General features: G+C 43.4%; 1 protein-coding gene across 2 annotated transcripts in view; it reads right to left on the minus strand.

Moving 5' to 3' along the window:
* stab2 (stabilin 2) overlaps positions 1-14,944 on the minus strand; it is a 51,804-nt gene that overhangs the window by 8,446 nt on the left and 28,414 nt on the right. For both annotated transcript variants that reach the window (XM_078165341.1, XM_033614207.2), the window contains 16 exons: positions 14,092-14,217; positions 13,441-13,514; positions 13,280-13,351; positions 10,525-10,644; positions 10,349-10,393; positions 10,177-10,269; positions 9,838-9,993; positions 9,407-9,535; positions 9,195-9,254; positions 8,663-8,839; positions 8,124-8,213; positions 7,896-8,042; positions 1,304-1,363; positions 1,098-1,221; positions 200-349; positions 21-125 (listed from right to left, as the gene is read on the minus strand). In XM_078165341.1, the coding sequence (XP_078021467.1) occupies positions 21-125; positions 200-349; positions 1,098-1,221; positions 1,304-1,363; positions 7,896-8,042; positions 8,124-8,213; positions 8,663-8,839; positions 9,195-9,254; positions 9,407-9,535; positions 9,838-9,993; positions 10,177-10,269; positions 10,349-10,393; positions 10,525-10,644; positions 13,280-13,351; positions 13,441-13,514; positions 14,092-14,217 (1,728 nt within the window). The remainder of the gene's footprint in view (positions 1-20; positions 126-199; positions 350-1,097; positions 1,222-1,303; positions 1,364-7,895; positions 8,043-8,123; positions 8,214-8,662; positions 8,840-9,194; positions 9,255-9,406; positions 9,536-9,837; positions 9,994-10,176; positions 10,270-10,348; positions 10,394-10,524; positions 10,645-13,279; positions 13,352-13,440; positions 13,515-14,091; positions 14,218-14,944) is intronic.

A 14,944-nucleotide genomic window follows, 5' to 3' on the forward strand; every position in this document is an offset into this window, starting at 1 on the left:
CGGCGTCCTGATGAACTCACCCTGTGGCATCTCACAGCGCTCTCCGGTCCAGCCCGCCTCACAGAAACACGAACCTGTACCTTTACGTCCGTCGTCACATGACCCGTGTTCTGAACAGTTACAGGCTGAGAACCAGAGGGAAACAATCTGTTAGGACACCTGCAGACATTAAACAGGAAGTGGTCTGACCGCTGCTCACCTTTACAGGATGCTCCATAGAATCCGAAACCGCACAGCTCACAGGCCACACCCCCGAAACCTGCATCACAGGTGCATGTACCGTTGCCAAGGTGACCGTCGTCACATTTCCCGTGGTTACTGCAGGGCGAGCCGACTCCACCGGGACAGACTGAGAAGGCAGACAGAGACAAACACAACATGGCATCTGATTAACATATTCATGATGTCATAATAGTCATGTGACACCAAATGAACATCATGCGACAGTTATGACAAAATACAAATCAGGGCTGTCGAAGCGCCAGGTTCACTTTATCGAGTCATATCAAGTCTGATCGGATCCTTTGTTTCACATCAGCTGTTTTTTTTTCCGACACAATGAGTGCAGCCATCATCAACTCTCCTCTCCGCGCTACACCCTGCCCACCGCCAAACACCATCCACCATAAACAACAGTCAAACACACTATGAGACAGTTTAGCTTCTGGGGGTTGGTACTGGGGGTTCTGGTGTTGATATCTGGACCAAGACTTCCTATAGTGCAACTAACATGGAGTTTTCACTGGGGTCCAGCAGCGCCCACACTTCCTCCGCAGGCAGAGGGCCTTTGGAGTCAGCCAGAAAGTGTTGCTCCTCTTCTACTGTGCCTTAGTTGAGAGCGTCCTGCAGTATGGCATCTCAGCCTGGTTTGGTAACCTCGCCTACAGTCTGTAAACCTACACATGCACATAGCTGTTTATAGAGACTGGACTTACTGTATCTCAGAACTTTGAATTAAGTAAAAAGATACTGAGCTGTTTTTATTAACGTCTCATCTGTTTCAGTTTGTTCAGTCAGAAACTGTTCTCTGGATCATGGATCCTTTCTTTGGTTGGCAGTGTTTCTATCAATTGGTCTAAATGTCGGCATCATCTCACCCAGACAGTCTCGTCCGTGGTAACCAGGACAACACTTCGGCTGCCAGAAGTTGACAGTGCAGACGCTGCGACAGCCGGTGTTCTTAGTGACGAACACGGAGGGAAGGTCGCACTTCTGAACCTCCTGCAGACACAACAGAGAGGAGTCAGACACACTGATGGATGAGGTTTACTCTGTACCTGTGTCACCTGATGAGGACTCTCACCTTCTGTTTGGACCCTTTGGGACAGCGAGTGGTCGAGGTGGTGCACAGTCCGCAGCTCATCTACCACAGAAGAAGAAACCACACAGAAATGAGATCAATAAAACCTCCACTCATATCATCAAAGAGTTCCCAAGCATTTAAAGTCCTCTGTGCAGCAGCGCCCCCTGGTGGCCTCACTGACAAAAACGATGTTGGACTCCGTAGTTTTCTCTGGACCCCTCCCAAATCTGACCACTGATGACATGTTTAGCCGCATGTCATCACTTAATCGCTGGCTGTCCAGGTGGTGTCCAGCAAATATGTGGGTTTCGTTAATAATTGGCAAACTTTCTGGGGAAAACCTGGTCTTATTAGGAGAGACGGCATTCATCCCACTTTGGATGGAGCTGCTCTCATTTCTAGAAACCTGGCAGACGTTATTAGTAATTTAAATCCCTGACAACCCAGAGTTGAGACCAGGACTCAGAGTCGCAGTCCTATACGCCTCTCTGAGCTTCTAGTTCAGTTACCTAGCCATAGTTTTCATAGTTTTATACAAACGGTGTCTGTCCCCCGACCACCTAAATTATTTAAATCTAAAATTAAACAAAGAGGAGTTGTGCATAACAACCTCATAAAAATTAAAACCTCTTCTGTGACAGAAAGACAAAACAGGAGAATTAAATGCGGACTGTTAAATATCAGGTCTCTATCGTCTAAAGCAGTGTTAGTAAACGAATTAATATCAGATAATCATATTGATTTACTCAGTCTCACAGAAACCTGGCTGTGTCAAGATGAATATGTCAGTCTCAATGAATCCACTCCTCCCAGTCATAATAATACCCACATTCCTCGAGGCAGCGGCCGAGGAGGGGGAGTTGCAGCCATTTTTAACTCTAGTCTGTTAATCAGCCCTAAACCTAAACTAGATTTTAATTCATTTCAAAGCCTCGTTCTTAGTCTTTTACATCCGACCTGGAAAACCTCGCAGCCACTTTTATTTGTTATAGTGTACCGTGCTCCTGGCCCGTATTCTGAATTTGTATCTGAATTCTCAGAGTTTTTATCCAGTTTAGTTCTTAAATCAGATAAAGTTATTATTGTAGGCGATTTTAACATTCATGTCGACGTTGATAATGACTCCCTGGCTACCGCGTTTATCTCATTAATAGACTCCATTGGCTTCAGTCAGGGTGTACATGAACCCACTCACTGTTTTAACCATACCCTCGATCTAGTTCTGACGTATGGAATTGAAATTGATAACCTAAAAGTCTTTGCACAGAATCCCTCGCTATCGGATCATTATCTGATTACTTTTGATTTCTTTTTACTCGATTACACGCCACTCAGCAACAGTTACTATACTAGATGTTTATCAGATAGTGCTGTCGCAAAATTTAAGGAAAAGATTACTCCGTCGTTAAATTCAATACCAATACCTTCAGTAACAGAGGTTTCCTGTACCGACTTTGATCATATTGTCGATAGCGCCGTAGGCTCGCTGCGAACAACACTTGACTCTGTAGCTCCTCTTAAAAAGAAGTTAAAAAAGCAAAGAAAGTTCGCTCCTTGGTATAACTCTCAAACCCGTAGGTTAAAACAAATATCGCGAAAATTTGAAAGGAATTGGCGATTAACCAAACTGGAAGAATCTTGTTTAGTCTGGACAGACAGTCTCAAAACTTATAAGAGGGGCCTCCACAATGCCAGAGCAAACTATTACTCAGCATTAATAGAAGAAAACAAGAACAACCCCAGGTTTCTTTTCAGCACTGTAGCCAGGCTGACTGAGAGTCAAAGCTCTATTGAGCCTTGTATTCCTTTAGGCCTTAGCAGTAATGATTTTATGAGCTTTTTTAATGACAAAATTCTAACTATTAGAGCAAAATTCATGACCTCCTGTCCTCAGATAGTACCTATCTAACCTCAAACACAGCTGTAAGACCTAATATATATTTAGATTGCTTCTCCCCAATTTCACTTCAAGAATTGACCGCAGTGATTTCTTCATCTAAATCATCAACGTGTCTCTTAGACCCCATCCCAACTAGGCTACTTAAGGAGGTCTTTCCTTTAGTTAACACTCATATATTAGATATGATCAATATATCCCTATTAACAGGCTATGTACCACAGTCTTTTAAGGTAGCTGTAATTAAACCTCTACTAAAAAAGCCCACCCTGGATCCAGAGGTGTTAGCCAACTATAGACCAATATCTAATCTTCCCTTTATGTCAAAGATCCTTGAGAAAGTAGTCGCAGACCAGCTGTGTGATTTTCTCCATGATAATAATTTATTTGAGGAATTTCAGTCAGGATTTAGAGTGCATCATAGCACTGAGACAGCACTAGTTAAAATTACAAATGTCCTTCTGATTGCTTCAGACAAAGGACTTGTCTCTGTACTTGTTTTATTAGATCTTAGTGCAGCGTTTGACACAATTGACCATCAAATTCTACTGCAGAGACTGGATCACTTAATTGGCCTAAAAGGTTCTGCACTAAGCTGGTTTAAATCTTATTTATCTGATCGTTTTCAGTTTGTTGACGTTCGTAATGAATCATCCTTACGTACCAAAGTTTGTTTTGGAGTTCCGCAAGGTTCTGTGCTCGGACCAATCCTATTTACTCTATATATGCTTCCTTTAGGTAACATCATTAGAAATCACTCTATAAATTTCCATTGTTATGCTGATGATACACAGTTGTATTCATCGATGAAGCCAGAAGAAAGTAATCAATTAACTAAACTCCATAACTGCCTTAAAGACATAAAAACCTGGATGAGCACCAATTTCCTGATGTTAAATTCAGACAAAACTGAAGTTATTGTTCTTGGCCCCAAACAACTCAGAGACTCTTTATCTGATGACATAGTTTCTCCAGATGGCATTGCTCTGGCCTCTAGCACTACCGTAAGAAACCTCGGAGTAACATTTGATCAAGATTTGTCTTTTAATTCTCATTTAAAGCAAACCTCACGGACTGCATTTTTTCATCTGCGTAATATTGCGAAAATTAGGCCTATCCTGACCCGAAAAGATGCAGAAAAATTGGTCCACGCTTTTGTTACCTCTAGGCTGGATTACTGTAACTCTCTATTATCAGGTAGCTCTAGTAAGTCCTTAAAAACTCTCCAGCTAATTCAGAATGCAGCAGCACGTGTACTAACAGGAACTAAGAAACGAGATCATATTTCTCCTGTTTTAGCTTCTCTGCACGGGCTCCCCGTAAAATCCAGAATTGAATTTAAAATCCTACTGTTAACTTATAAAGCTCTAAATGGTCAAGCTCCGTCATATCTTAGAGAGCTCATAGTGCTATATTATCCCACCAGAACACTGCGCTCTGAGAGCGCAGGGTTACTCGTGGTCCCTAAAGTCTCCAAAAGCAGATCAGGAGCCAGAGCCTTCAGCTATCAGGCTCCTCTCCTGTGGAATCATCTTCCTGTTACGGTCCGGGAGGCAGACACCGTCTCCACATTTAAGACTAGACTTAAGACTTTCCTCTTTGATAAAGCTTATAGTTAGGGCTGGCTCAGGCTTGCCCTGTACCAGCCCCTAGTTAGGCTGACTTAGGCCTAGTCTGCCGGAGGACCCCCTATAATACACCGGGCACCTTCTCTCCTTCTCTCTCTCTCTCTCTCTCTCTCTCTCTCCTTCTCTCTCTCTCTCTCGTATTCTATTACTGCATCTTGCTAACTTGGCCATTCTGGATGTCACTAACTCGGCTTCTTCTCCGGAGCCTTTGTGCTCCACTGTCTCTCAGATTAACTCATATCACAGCGGTGCCTGGACAGTGTGACGTGTGTGGTTGTGCTGCTGCCGTGGTCCTGCCAGATGCCTCCTGCTGCTGCTGCCATCATTAGTCATTAGTCATACTTCTACTGTTATTATACACATATGACTATTGTCACACATGTATACTGCCAGATATTAATACATACTTTCAACATATTGTACCACAGTAGCCAGAACTATAACTATAATATTATTACTTTCAATAATGTTGTTGTAAGCTACTGTCATTACCTGCATCTCTCTCTCTCTCTGTCTCTCTGTCTCATTGTGTCATATGGATTACTGTTAATTTATTATGCTGATCTGTTCTGTACGACATCTATTGCACGTCTGTCCGTCCTGGAAGAGGGATCCCTCCTCAGTTGCTCTTCCTGAGGTTTCTACCGATTTTTTTTCCCCGTTAAAGGGTTTTTTGGGGAGTTTTTCCTGATCAGCTGTGAGGGTCATAAGGACAGAGGGATGTCGTATGCTGTAAAGCCCTGTGAGGCAAATTGTGATTTGTGATATTGGGCTTTATAAATAAAATTGATTGAAAATTGATTGATTGACTGACAGACACTTTACCAAAGGGGTCATCCCTATGTTTCCCAGGTTCTATGTTCCCCGCTCAACCAAAAAGGGTTCAGTGTTTCCCGCTTACTAAAAGAACCCAGGGAACATAGAACCTTTTTTGCAGGGTTAAAGGGATAGTGCACCTAAAAATGTAAATTCAGCCATTATCTACTCACCCATATGCCGATGGAGGCCCTGGTGAAGTTTTAGAGTCCTCACATCCCTTGCGGAGATCAACGGGGGAGCGGCTAGCACACTTAATGGCAGACGGCGCCCCAGATTCAAACGTCCAAGAACACAAAATTGAATCCACAAAGTATCTCCATACTGCTCGTCCGTAGTGATCCAAGTGTGCTGCAGCCTCGACATAAAAAGTTGTTTGGAAAAACGTCATTTGAACTCTGTTTTTAGCCTCATTGTAGCCTGTAGCTCTGACTGCTTCTCTGTGCTCTGCGCTCACGTGTGCGCGCTCAGGGTGATCGGTGATGCACAGTCTCTGAAGAACAGCAGTCTTGTCAGTACTGATGTCAAGATTCTCAAGTGCAGGCATCGCCAATTCCCAGTCTGAGCAGCAAAGACTTTCCTCATCCGTTGGCATTGCTTTGCATTTGAAACAACTACACCACCAGGTTTCCAGTGCTCGACTCCGGTATTCTGCGGCTGGCTGAGGCTCATGAGCTGCGGCGGCTGCTTCGTCCAGTAGCCTGAGTTCCGTCCGTATACTCGGGCTCAAACAAATACGGCTCAACAAAGAAATGCTGTTCCTCCTCAATTGCAAAGTCTTCAGACATGTTGGGCTGTACTTTGCTGAAAGACCGTAGTGCAAATTATCTTTTAGCGACTGTGGCTACTGTTGTCTCTCCCTGCAGTGCACGTGTCACGTGATGTAAACATGGGTGAGCAAAGCTCATGCTTTCGCTGGTCTCGCGCAGGCACGCACACGTGAACGCGGTGCCCAGAGAGGCAGTCAGAGCTACAGGCTACAATGAGGCTAAAAACAGAGTTCAAATGACGTTTTTCCAAACAACTTTTTATGTCGGGGCTTCAGGACACTTGGATCACTACAGATGAGCAGTATGGAGATACTTTGTGGATTCAATTTTGTGTTCTTGGACGTTAGTCTGGGGCACCGTCTACCATTAAGTGTGCTAGCTGCTCCACCCGCCAATCTCTGCAAGTGATGTGAGCACTCTAAAACTTCACCAGGGCCTCCAACGGCATATGGGTGAGTAGATAATGGCTGAATTTTCATTTTTGGGTGCACTATCCCTTTAAGCAGGGAACACAGAACCCGGGAAACATAGATACGCTCCGAAATATAGGTCCTTTTACTGTTAGTAAACAGTGTGACATTTTTTGGTGGGCGGGGCTTAGCTGGAGGCAAAACAGTTCTCCACAGACATTAGCTAGCGCTAGCTAACAAGTTGTGTTGTCTTGTTTTAGACGATGGAGGAAGATGATGTGAGTGGTGCGTTCAGAAACACTCATTCTGAGTGTGGGAGTGCGCTCTGACACAAACTGGAGCGTTGATAAATTGGGAGCGCTGTCTGAATGTAGCGTTGGGTTATCCAGAGCAGCGCACTCTCAGAGTGGCAGAGCGCACTCTGGACACTCTGTCTGTGGAGACGGAGCAGCAGAGCGCCGAGCGGAGTGACCGTTGGTTCATTCATGTAGAAATATAACGCTGCGTTTCTTCCACCAACAGGGCTCTCATTTTAGTGTAGAGCGTCAGACTGAATTTACCAACGCACCCTAACCTGATATGAAGTGTGCGCTGCACATGTGAGCATTTTTGATGATGGCCTCCGTCCAGTCCTTTGGTCTTATCACATTTAACCATAGTTGTCTTTGTTTTTGTTGACGGGCAGTGGCGGCTGGTTTTGAGCCATGACTCCTTCTATTCTGGCTCCCAATAACACAACAAGACAAACACATTTTAACACTCCTATGGAGCCTACAGCCCTGTGGGGGAGAGGCAGCTGCACCTCCAGCTGATAACATGAAATTCAACAAAGGCCGCAGCTGAATCTGAACTATGGTACAAACCTCAAGCATCAGGCTGTTTATTTTTAAATTTTCAAGCAATTTATTTTGTGTACCATTATCATGAAAGGCATCGCTGATAAAGACTATCTTATTGGTTTGGTAAATGAACACAGGAGAAACTTAAAGAGCCGAAAAACCTTCAGCAGGAGGCAGCAGACGGAGTCGGTCGTTACTGCTGTTACCAAGAGCCTGTGAAGTGAGGATTTACCTGAAGGTCAAAGGTCGTCTGTAGGTCACAGCGTCCTCCGAGGCTGGGCGGAGTCAGCAGACAGTCGATCCCGTAAGCGATCCCACCTTTAAAGACGAGGTGTCTCTGAATGATCCGACACTTGCCGTCGTTAATAAAGATTTCTCCCTGTTCAAAGAAGAAACAAATGCATCAATGAGCGCCCGCTGTCACCTCTTCTTCTGTTTATAACGTCTCTGTTGTACTCACGATGTTGTCTGTCCCTCCACATGTGAATGAGAGCGGCGAGCCCTGCAGAGTCCGCACTGAGTCCAGATGGATCAAACCTTCAGCGTAGATCTGTAACAACAGTCTCACTGTGTCAGTTAACATAAGTTTCAAAGTGTCAGATTCAGGTGACATTCTGTAGTCTTATTTAGACACTTGTTAGCAACCATCTTTTTTAACACACATAAAAGCTTCTAAATTCAGAGTGGATAATTAACTGAGGGATTTTATGTTGTAGAACAAAACACCAAATTAAAAATCCAGAGAGCTGAGAGTGCTAAAATGCTGACTAATTTTCACATCTGTCCTTGTTATTGTTCCTCCGCACATTTATCAGAAGTCACAGCTGCCAAATTAGACCTGTACATAAAACTCTTGGTATAGTGTTCGATCTGAAATTAAATTTAATCACCACTTAACTGAACCAGTTCAGTCCTGGTCTATAAACTGACTCTAAGTTAGTCTAGACCAGTGAGTCACAAAGCTGACCTACAGTTCTCATTGGCCATTATTTGAATCACCTTCTGGGCCTGCAGGATGTGGTACTTCAGGTACTCCACCAGTTGTGGACGGTTGCCTGGATGGAGCAGGAAGTCCCTCTGTTCTAGTGGAAGAGACGCCATGACTCCATCTGAGGGCAGGAAGACGGTCACTGGCTGGTACATCCCATCATTCACCAGGTCCATCACACCTGTCTCCTGAAACAAACGCACAGGTCCAGTAACAATTAGCGTGCTCCGTGTTCGAATTTATTCTCCTGAAGGTCGAAGGAAATAAACCTGACATGTGGAGAGTTTTACTGTGAAACAATCTGATATCCAAAGTCTGTCAGAGCTCCCACAACATCGTATTTAAGAGTTTAAAACCTGAAGCATATCCACAGATCTCAGATCCAAAGCAACCTGGATGAAATCCAGTCAGTCCACAGAGAGAAAAAATAAAATGTTTTGAAGGAACAAATCATCAAACACGTCGACATTAACCTCGTCAGGTTTCTTCAACAGATTTAAACATTTTATTGTTTCAGTGAAGAACAGAGTTTGATTTCCTCACCTCCAGCAGTTTGTAGAAGGTTTGATAACCGTGACTTTCTGCCACATCCGTCAGGTTCATCTGAGAAAAACATTCACGTAAAGGAGTTTGACATGTCATTGGATAGTTCACTTACAGACAGTCAGACAATCATTAAAAACAAACTGATCCATTTATCGGATAAATATCTCAAACATTATCAACATTTTCAGACTGTTGAGTTGTGCTCTTACAGGAGCAGCTGGTGGTCTTTTGTTGTCCAGGTCTGGAGCAAACAGAACCTTGTCGATCTCATGGAAGATCCCGTTAACGCTGATGTCATCGCTGTATGTCACATTAGCATCGTTGATGAAGATGCTGCCCTGAAAATATCCATCATACAAACATTCAAGACCAAAGGACTTCATTTCATAACTTCAACATCTTTAACTTCTCCGTTAAATTCAGATTAAACGTACAGCTAACATCAGGAGTTCTTTAAGGTATTATTTCATGGATTAGAATTAAGTTTTTTTTTTTAAGGGAGATTAAATGGATCCAGACTGCATTAAATGAAACAAAGTTTTAGAAACACTAAGTCGAGATTCTTATTAGATCAACTGTAACTTAGTCTCTGCTGTTAGCCTCAGAACCCAGACTGTGACTCTGCTCTCTGATTGGTCACCTGGATGGACCTGGTGGTCAGGACGAACCCAGACAGAGATGTCAGGTTTCTGGGTCGGCTCAGATCGGCAGGTAGCAGTGTGTGACACATGACAATATGGCTGCGCAAGACGGCGCCGAACTGTTCTTTGCCCTTTTCCATCATCGTCGATCGCAACTGCAGACATGAAAGGACAGGAAGACATAACAGAGATCAGATGATTTTTGTAAAAAAAAAAACCCTACCCCTCTATCCCAACAAGGATCAAGACCCCCCCACACACACACACACACTTCATGATGAGAAAACTTGTCTATTTTAACTTTGAATAAATGTCTGAATCAAAACATTTATCCTCACTGTGCTGCTTCTCCTTCTGTCTGTGGCGAAGGCTTCAGCATTCGGTGGGAATACAGTGAATGGGCCACGACCTCTCAGAGAAATCTCCGCTATCTGAAATCAGAGGTTTATTATTATCTCTGAGTTTGTCTGGTTTTATACCTGCAGGAGGCAACGGTGTGATGTCACTCACCATCAGACCGTGGTAAAAGTCTCTCAGCTTCCTCCCCAGGAGCTCCTGCAAGAAGTCCGTCATTATACATCACAGTCCTCCAGCTACTGTACATATATCTATAAACAATTTCCCCCCGGGGATTAATAAAGTATTCTGAATCTGAATCTGAATCAGACATAAATCTATGAGCTGACCTTTGCCACGGTGCCTTTACAGGTGACGCCGTCTCCAATGAAGTCTCTGTTACAGGCACAGGTACGAACACTTGGACCCGTCATGTTACAGAAGGCGTACTGATGACAGCCGCCGTTTTTCTGGGAACATCAGAAGCAGAAGACGTCACTGAGTAACAGTACTGTGATCGTACATGTGGTTTCAGTCTAGATTAATAAAACTCATTGTACTCACAGTACTGTCCTGGTCCTGTGCAGTACTTTACTGTTCCCCTCAGTACACTGTTACATCACCTCTGAATCAGTGTCGATTGCTCTAAGACTGCAAGGGAAGCTCAGCTTCCCCTAAAATGTCAAAAAATAAGTGGTCAAATATGTACTGTTGTGTTTACATTTCATTGACTTAATATGCGCTAGAACGCGTTCAACTTCTGTTCAGAGTCAGCTACTTATCACAGGTCACTAATGCGACTTTCTTCTCATTCATTCCCGTAGCGTCACAGTGCATTAAAACAGTGGAAGCTCAGCATCCAAAGACTTCACTGGGGAAGTATAGAGTGGGTTGTTCCACTGCAGCGAAACTAGACAGTCATTGGATAAATGCTCGGTTTTGTCCCGCCCATCGGACGCTCAGCGTCTCTGGGGGTCTATGGGGCAATGTAAAATGTACTGTTGGCCATGCCTCTTGATGAAACCATCTCAGGGATGTGTTGTCTGGTCAAAAGTGGGTTTTGGGGATCTATCTAACTTTGACAGGGCATACAAAAGGCATGAAAAGAGCAATGAACATGTGAGTGCATGTGCAAGGTTAAGTTGCCTGGGCAGAGTCAGGGTTGAGCATGCAATCAATGAAGGTGCTCGCATTCAAGTGGCAAAACATAATGAAACAGTCAAACAAAACAGGACCTTCCTAAACCGCCTTATTGATGTGACTTCCTTGCTTGGCCGTCAGGAGCTGTCATTTAGGGGACATGATGAGAGTGGTGAATCATCCAACAAGGGAATTACAGGGAGTTTACAGAAACATTAGCTAAATATAACTCTGTCCTGGCCACACAATTCCAGTCATCAGCTGTGTTTTCTGGTATGTCCCATGCAATCCAAAATGACTTGATCTCTGCTCTTGCAGCCGCTGTTTCTGATGAGATCAAAGATGAAATTCAGGCTGCTCCCTTTTTTGCATGGCAGGTGGATGAAACAACTGATATAGCTTACCGTGCCCAACTCTCTGTCATTGTTCGCTATGTGGATAGCGCAGGTAAAATTCAGGAGCGCTTTATTGGATTTTTTGATGTTTCTGGGGGGAGAGATGCTCAGTCTGTTTTTGAGGTCTTGAATGAGAACATGCAGGGCTACAATTTCAGGGAGAAACTTGTGGCACAAACCTATGACGGGGCTGCTGTCATGGCTTCAGCTCTCAATGGTTTGCAGGCCAAAGTTAAAGCAATAGCTCCCAGTGCAATGTTTGTGCATTGCTATGCACACAGACTGAATCTGGTGCTCTCTCAGGGGGCTAAATGCTTGTCTGAGTGCAGAATATTTTTCGCATCACTCTCTGGGTTTGCCACATTTTTCTCAAAATCCACAAAGAGGACGTCTTTTCTTGAGTCTGCAGGCTGTTCAAGGTTGCCCAGAAATGCTCCTACTCGATGGAATTTCACATCACGGATAGTGAGCACTGTGGCAAACAATTATGATGCCCTCCTGCAGACTTTTGAGAAGATCATTGCAGATAAGACCATGGATGATGACACATTAGATTGTGCCAAAGACTTTGTGATGAAACTGGAGGATGATTTTGAGTTTGTGTTCATGTTGTACACATATGAACAAATCTTCTCTGAGACTGATGTGGTGTTTGATATTGTCCAGCAGAGGGCTATGGATGTTCTGTACTGCAAGAAAAGAATCGAGTCTCTTCTTGCTTTTGTCAAAGAGAAGAGGTCAGAGGGGGCTTTCCAAGCTGTTTATGCCAAAGCAGCAGATCTCACATCAGACCCACAAGCTGAGCCCATGAGAAAGCGCCGCCTGTCACAACTGCAGGATCCCAAGGAGTGCTACAGAAATCTGTACATGGCCATCCTAGACAATCTCACAGAGCAGATTCCTCGGCATTTTGCAAATTTGGAAAGCATGCGCTTCTTGGAATTAGTCAATCCAGGGAAATTTGATGAGATGAGACAAGTGTTTCCAGAGGAGGCATTTCAAAGTGTCCTGAAAAGTTATGGCCAGTTCTTTGATTCAGGGAGACTGAGGTCTGAACTTCAAGTCCTATATTCAAACCAGGACTTGCAGGGCAACAGGGCAAAGCTGTGTGATTTCTTGCTGTTTCTTAAAGACATGGAGTTGGATAATGCAATGCCTCAGCTGTACAAACTGTTGTTAGTGGCAACAATTGGAGCTACATCTGCAGGTGTAGAGAGGTGCTTCTCCTGTTTAAAGCAGCTCAAGTCTTACACCCGCAACACAATGGGCCAAGGCCGTTTAAGCAGCCTAGCTCTGCTGGCCATTGAGAGGGCACTGGTCAAGTCCCTGGAAAAGACGCCTAGTTGGTACGACAGGGTCACAGATCATTTTCTTGAAAAGGAACGGAGGGTAGAATTTACATATAAATAAATGGACACATTTTATGATGTAGGCCGAAAATTAGCTTCCCCTCCTTGAAAGACCAGCAGCCGCCACTGCTCTGAATACTTATGTTTTCCCTCACACACACACACACACACACACACACACACACTCAGTTTAAATCCATTCAGAGTTCAGACAAACTCACCTTTCGACACAAGTTGATCATCTTACAGGTTCGTCCATCACCTGAGTAACCTTCACTGCACGCACAGGAAGTCTGGACAAAATGAATTCAATCACAAACATGACCACAGTAATAAAAAGAAGTTGCTTCTATTAAAATCAGAGAGTGAATCTTTTTTTTACTTTGTTTGGTCCGACGTGAACACATTCTGCGTTGGTGTGACAACCTCCATTTCCTTCCAGACAGGGATTTATTTCTGTAGGAGAAGCACAGAAGTCCTGCAGCACTCGAACACATCACACAGCCCATTCAAAGAACCTGAAGTACACACTGCTGTGTTAAATACATATAGAATTCAAAATGGTTCAACCTCAAATACTGTTCACATTACGTCACAGTACTTTGTTATCTTGTGATATTTTTGCAGTACCTGAAGTACTTCTGCATTCTCAAATAAAATGTTTCCATTTTATTACAATACTTACAGTAGTTTATTTTTACATGAAGTTCCAGTAACTTAGCTTTCCTTTGCAGTATTTTGTGTTGCAGTACTTTTTCATCACCTGGCTGTAATTTTGGTTCAGTCCACTTTAAATTTTGTATCCGTTCATTCTGTTTTTTTTTGGATTGATACATCTTAATTTTAAAACGTTATTCATTTATAATTTAAAATGAATTTAATTTGGATTTAAACGTGTTTCCTTTACTTATTTTGAAACAAAAGATTTTCTTAATAACTCAGACTGGAGCAGCAGGTTGAACACGCCCTGACTCAGAGATCAGCTCTGTTTAAACACAGAAATGATAAGATATAATAAATACAGTGAACGCACCAACACACACAAGTCCGTCTCCGGAGTAACCACGGTTACAGACACAGTCTCTCCGCCCGGGTCGAGTCCTCTTACAGACGGCATACAGACTGCAGCCGCCGTTATCCACCGCACATGGATCTGTGGCTGGAAACATCACCATCATCATCATCATCATCATCACCATCACCATCACCATCACCATCATCATCATCATCATCATTATCATCATCATCAAACCCACTCTACTGACCAATCAGACTACAGTATCTTTAGCTCCACCTTTGTGTGTTGGGTCTGATACATAGCTGTAATTAAATGTGAAGGGTGTTTACTTTAATTCATCGTTCGTTTTTAGATTCTTCGTTCACCTTGGAGACACAGATCACTATTCAGGTGAGACGAACAAGGTGTTCAGGTGTCAGGACTCGTCTCTGCACTTGTTTTATTATTAGACAGAACCCACCATTAAATTGACTGGAACATTTGAAGGTTCTGCACTAAGCTGGTTTAAATCTTATTTATCCGATCGATTTCAGTTTGTTGACGTTCATAATGAATCATCCTTACGTACTAAGGTTTGTTTTGGAGTTCCACAAGGTTCTGTGCTCGGACCAATCCTATTTACTCTATATATGCTTCCTTTAGGTAACATCATTAGAAATCACTCTATAAATTTCCATTGTTATGCGGATGATACTCAGTTGTATTTATCTATGAAGCCAGAAGAAAGTAATCAATTAACTAAACTTCAAAAGAGACATAAACAACAAAAAATCCTGGATGAGCTCCAGTTTCCTGATGTTAAACTCAGACCACACTCTCTGGTGAGGCATTTAAAGACACAGGGGTGTCGTCTGCTGTGAAGCCCCCT

The sequence above is a fragment of the Epinephelus lanceolatus genome, chromosome 23 (genome assembly GCF_041903045.1).
Source record: "Epinephelus lanceolatus isolate andai-2023 chromosome 23, ASM4190304v1, whole genome shotgun sequence".
NCBI classification, from domain to species: domain Eukaryota; kingdom Metazoa; phylum Chordata; class Actinopteri; order Perciformes; family Serranidae; genus Epinephelus; species Epinephelus lanceolatus.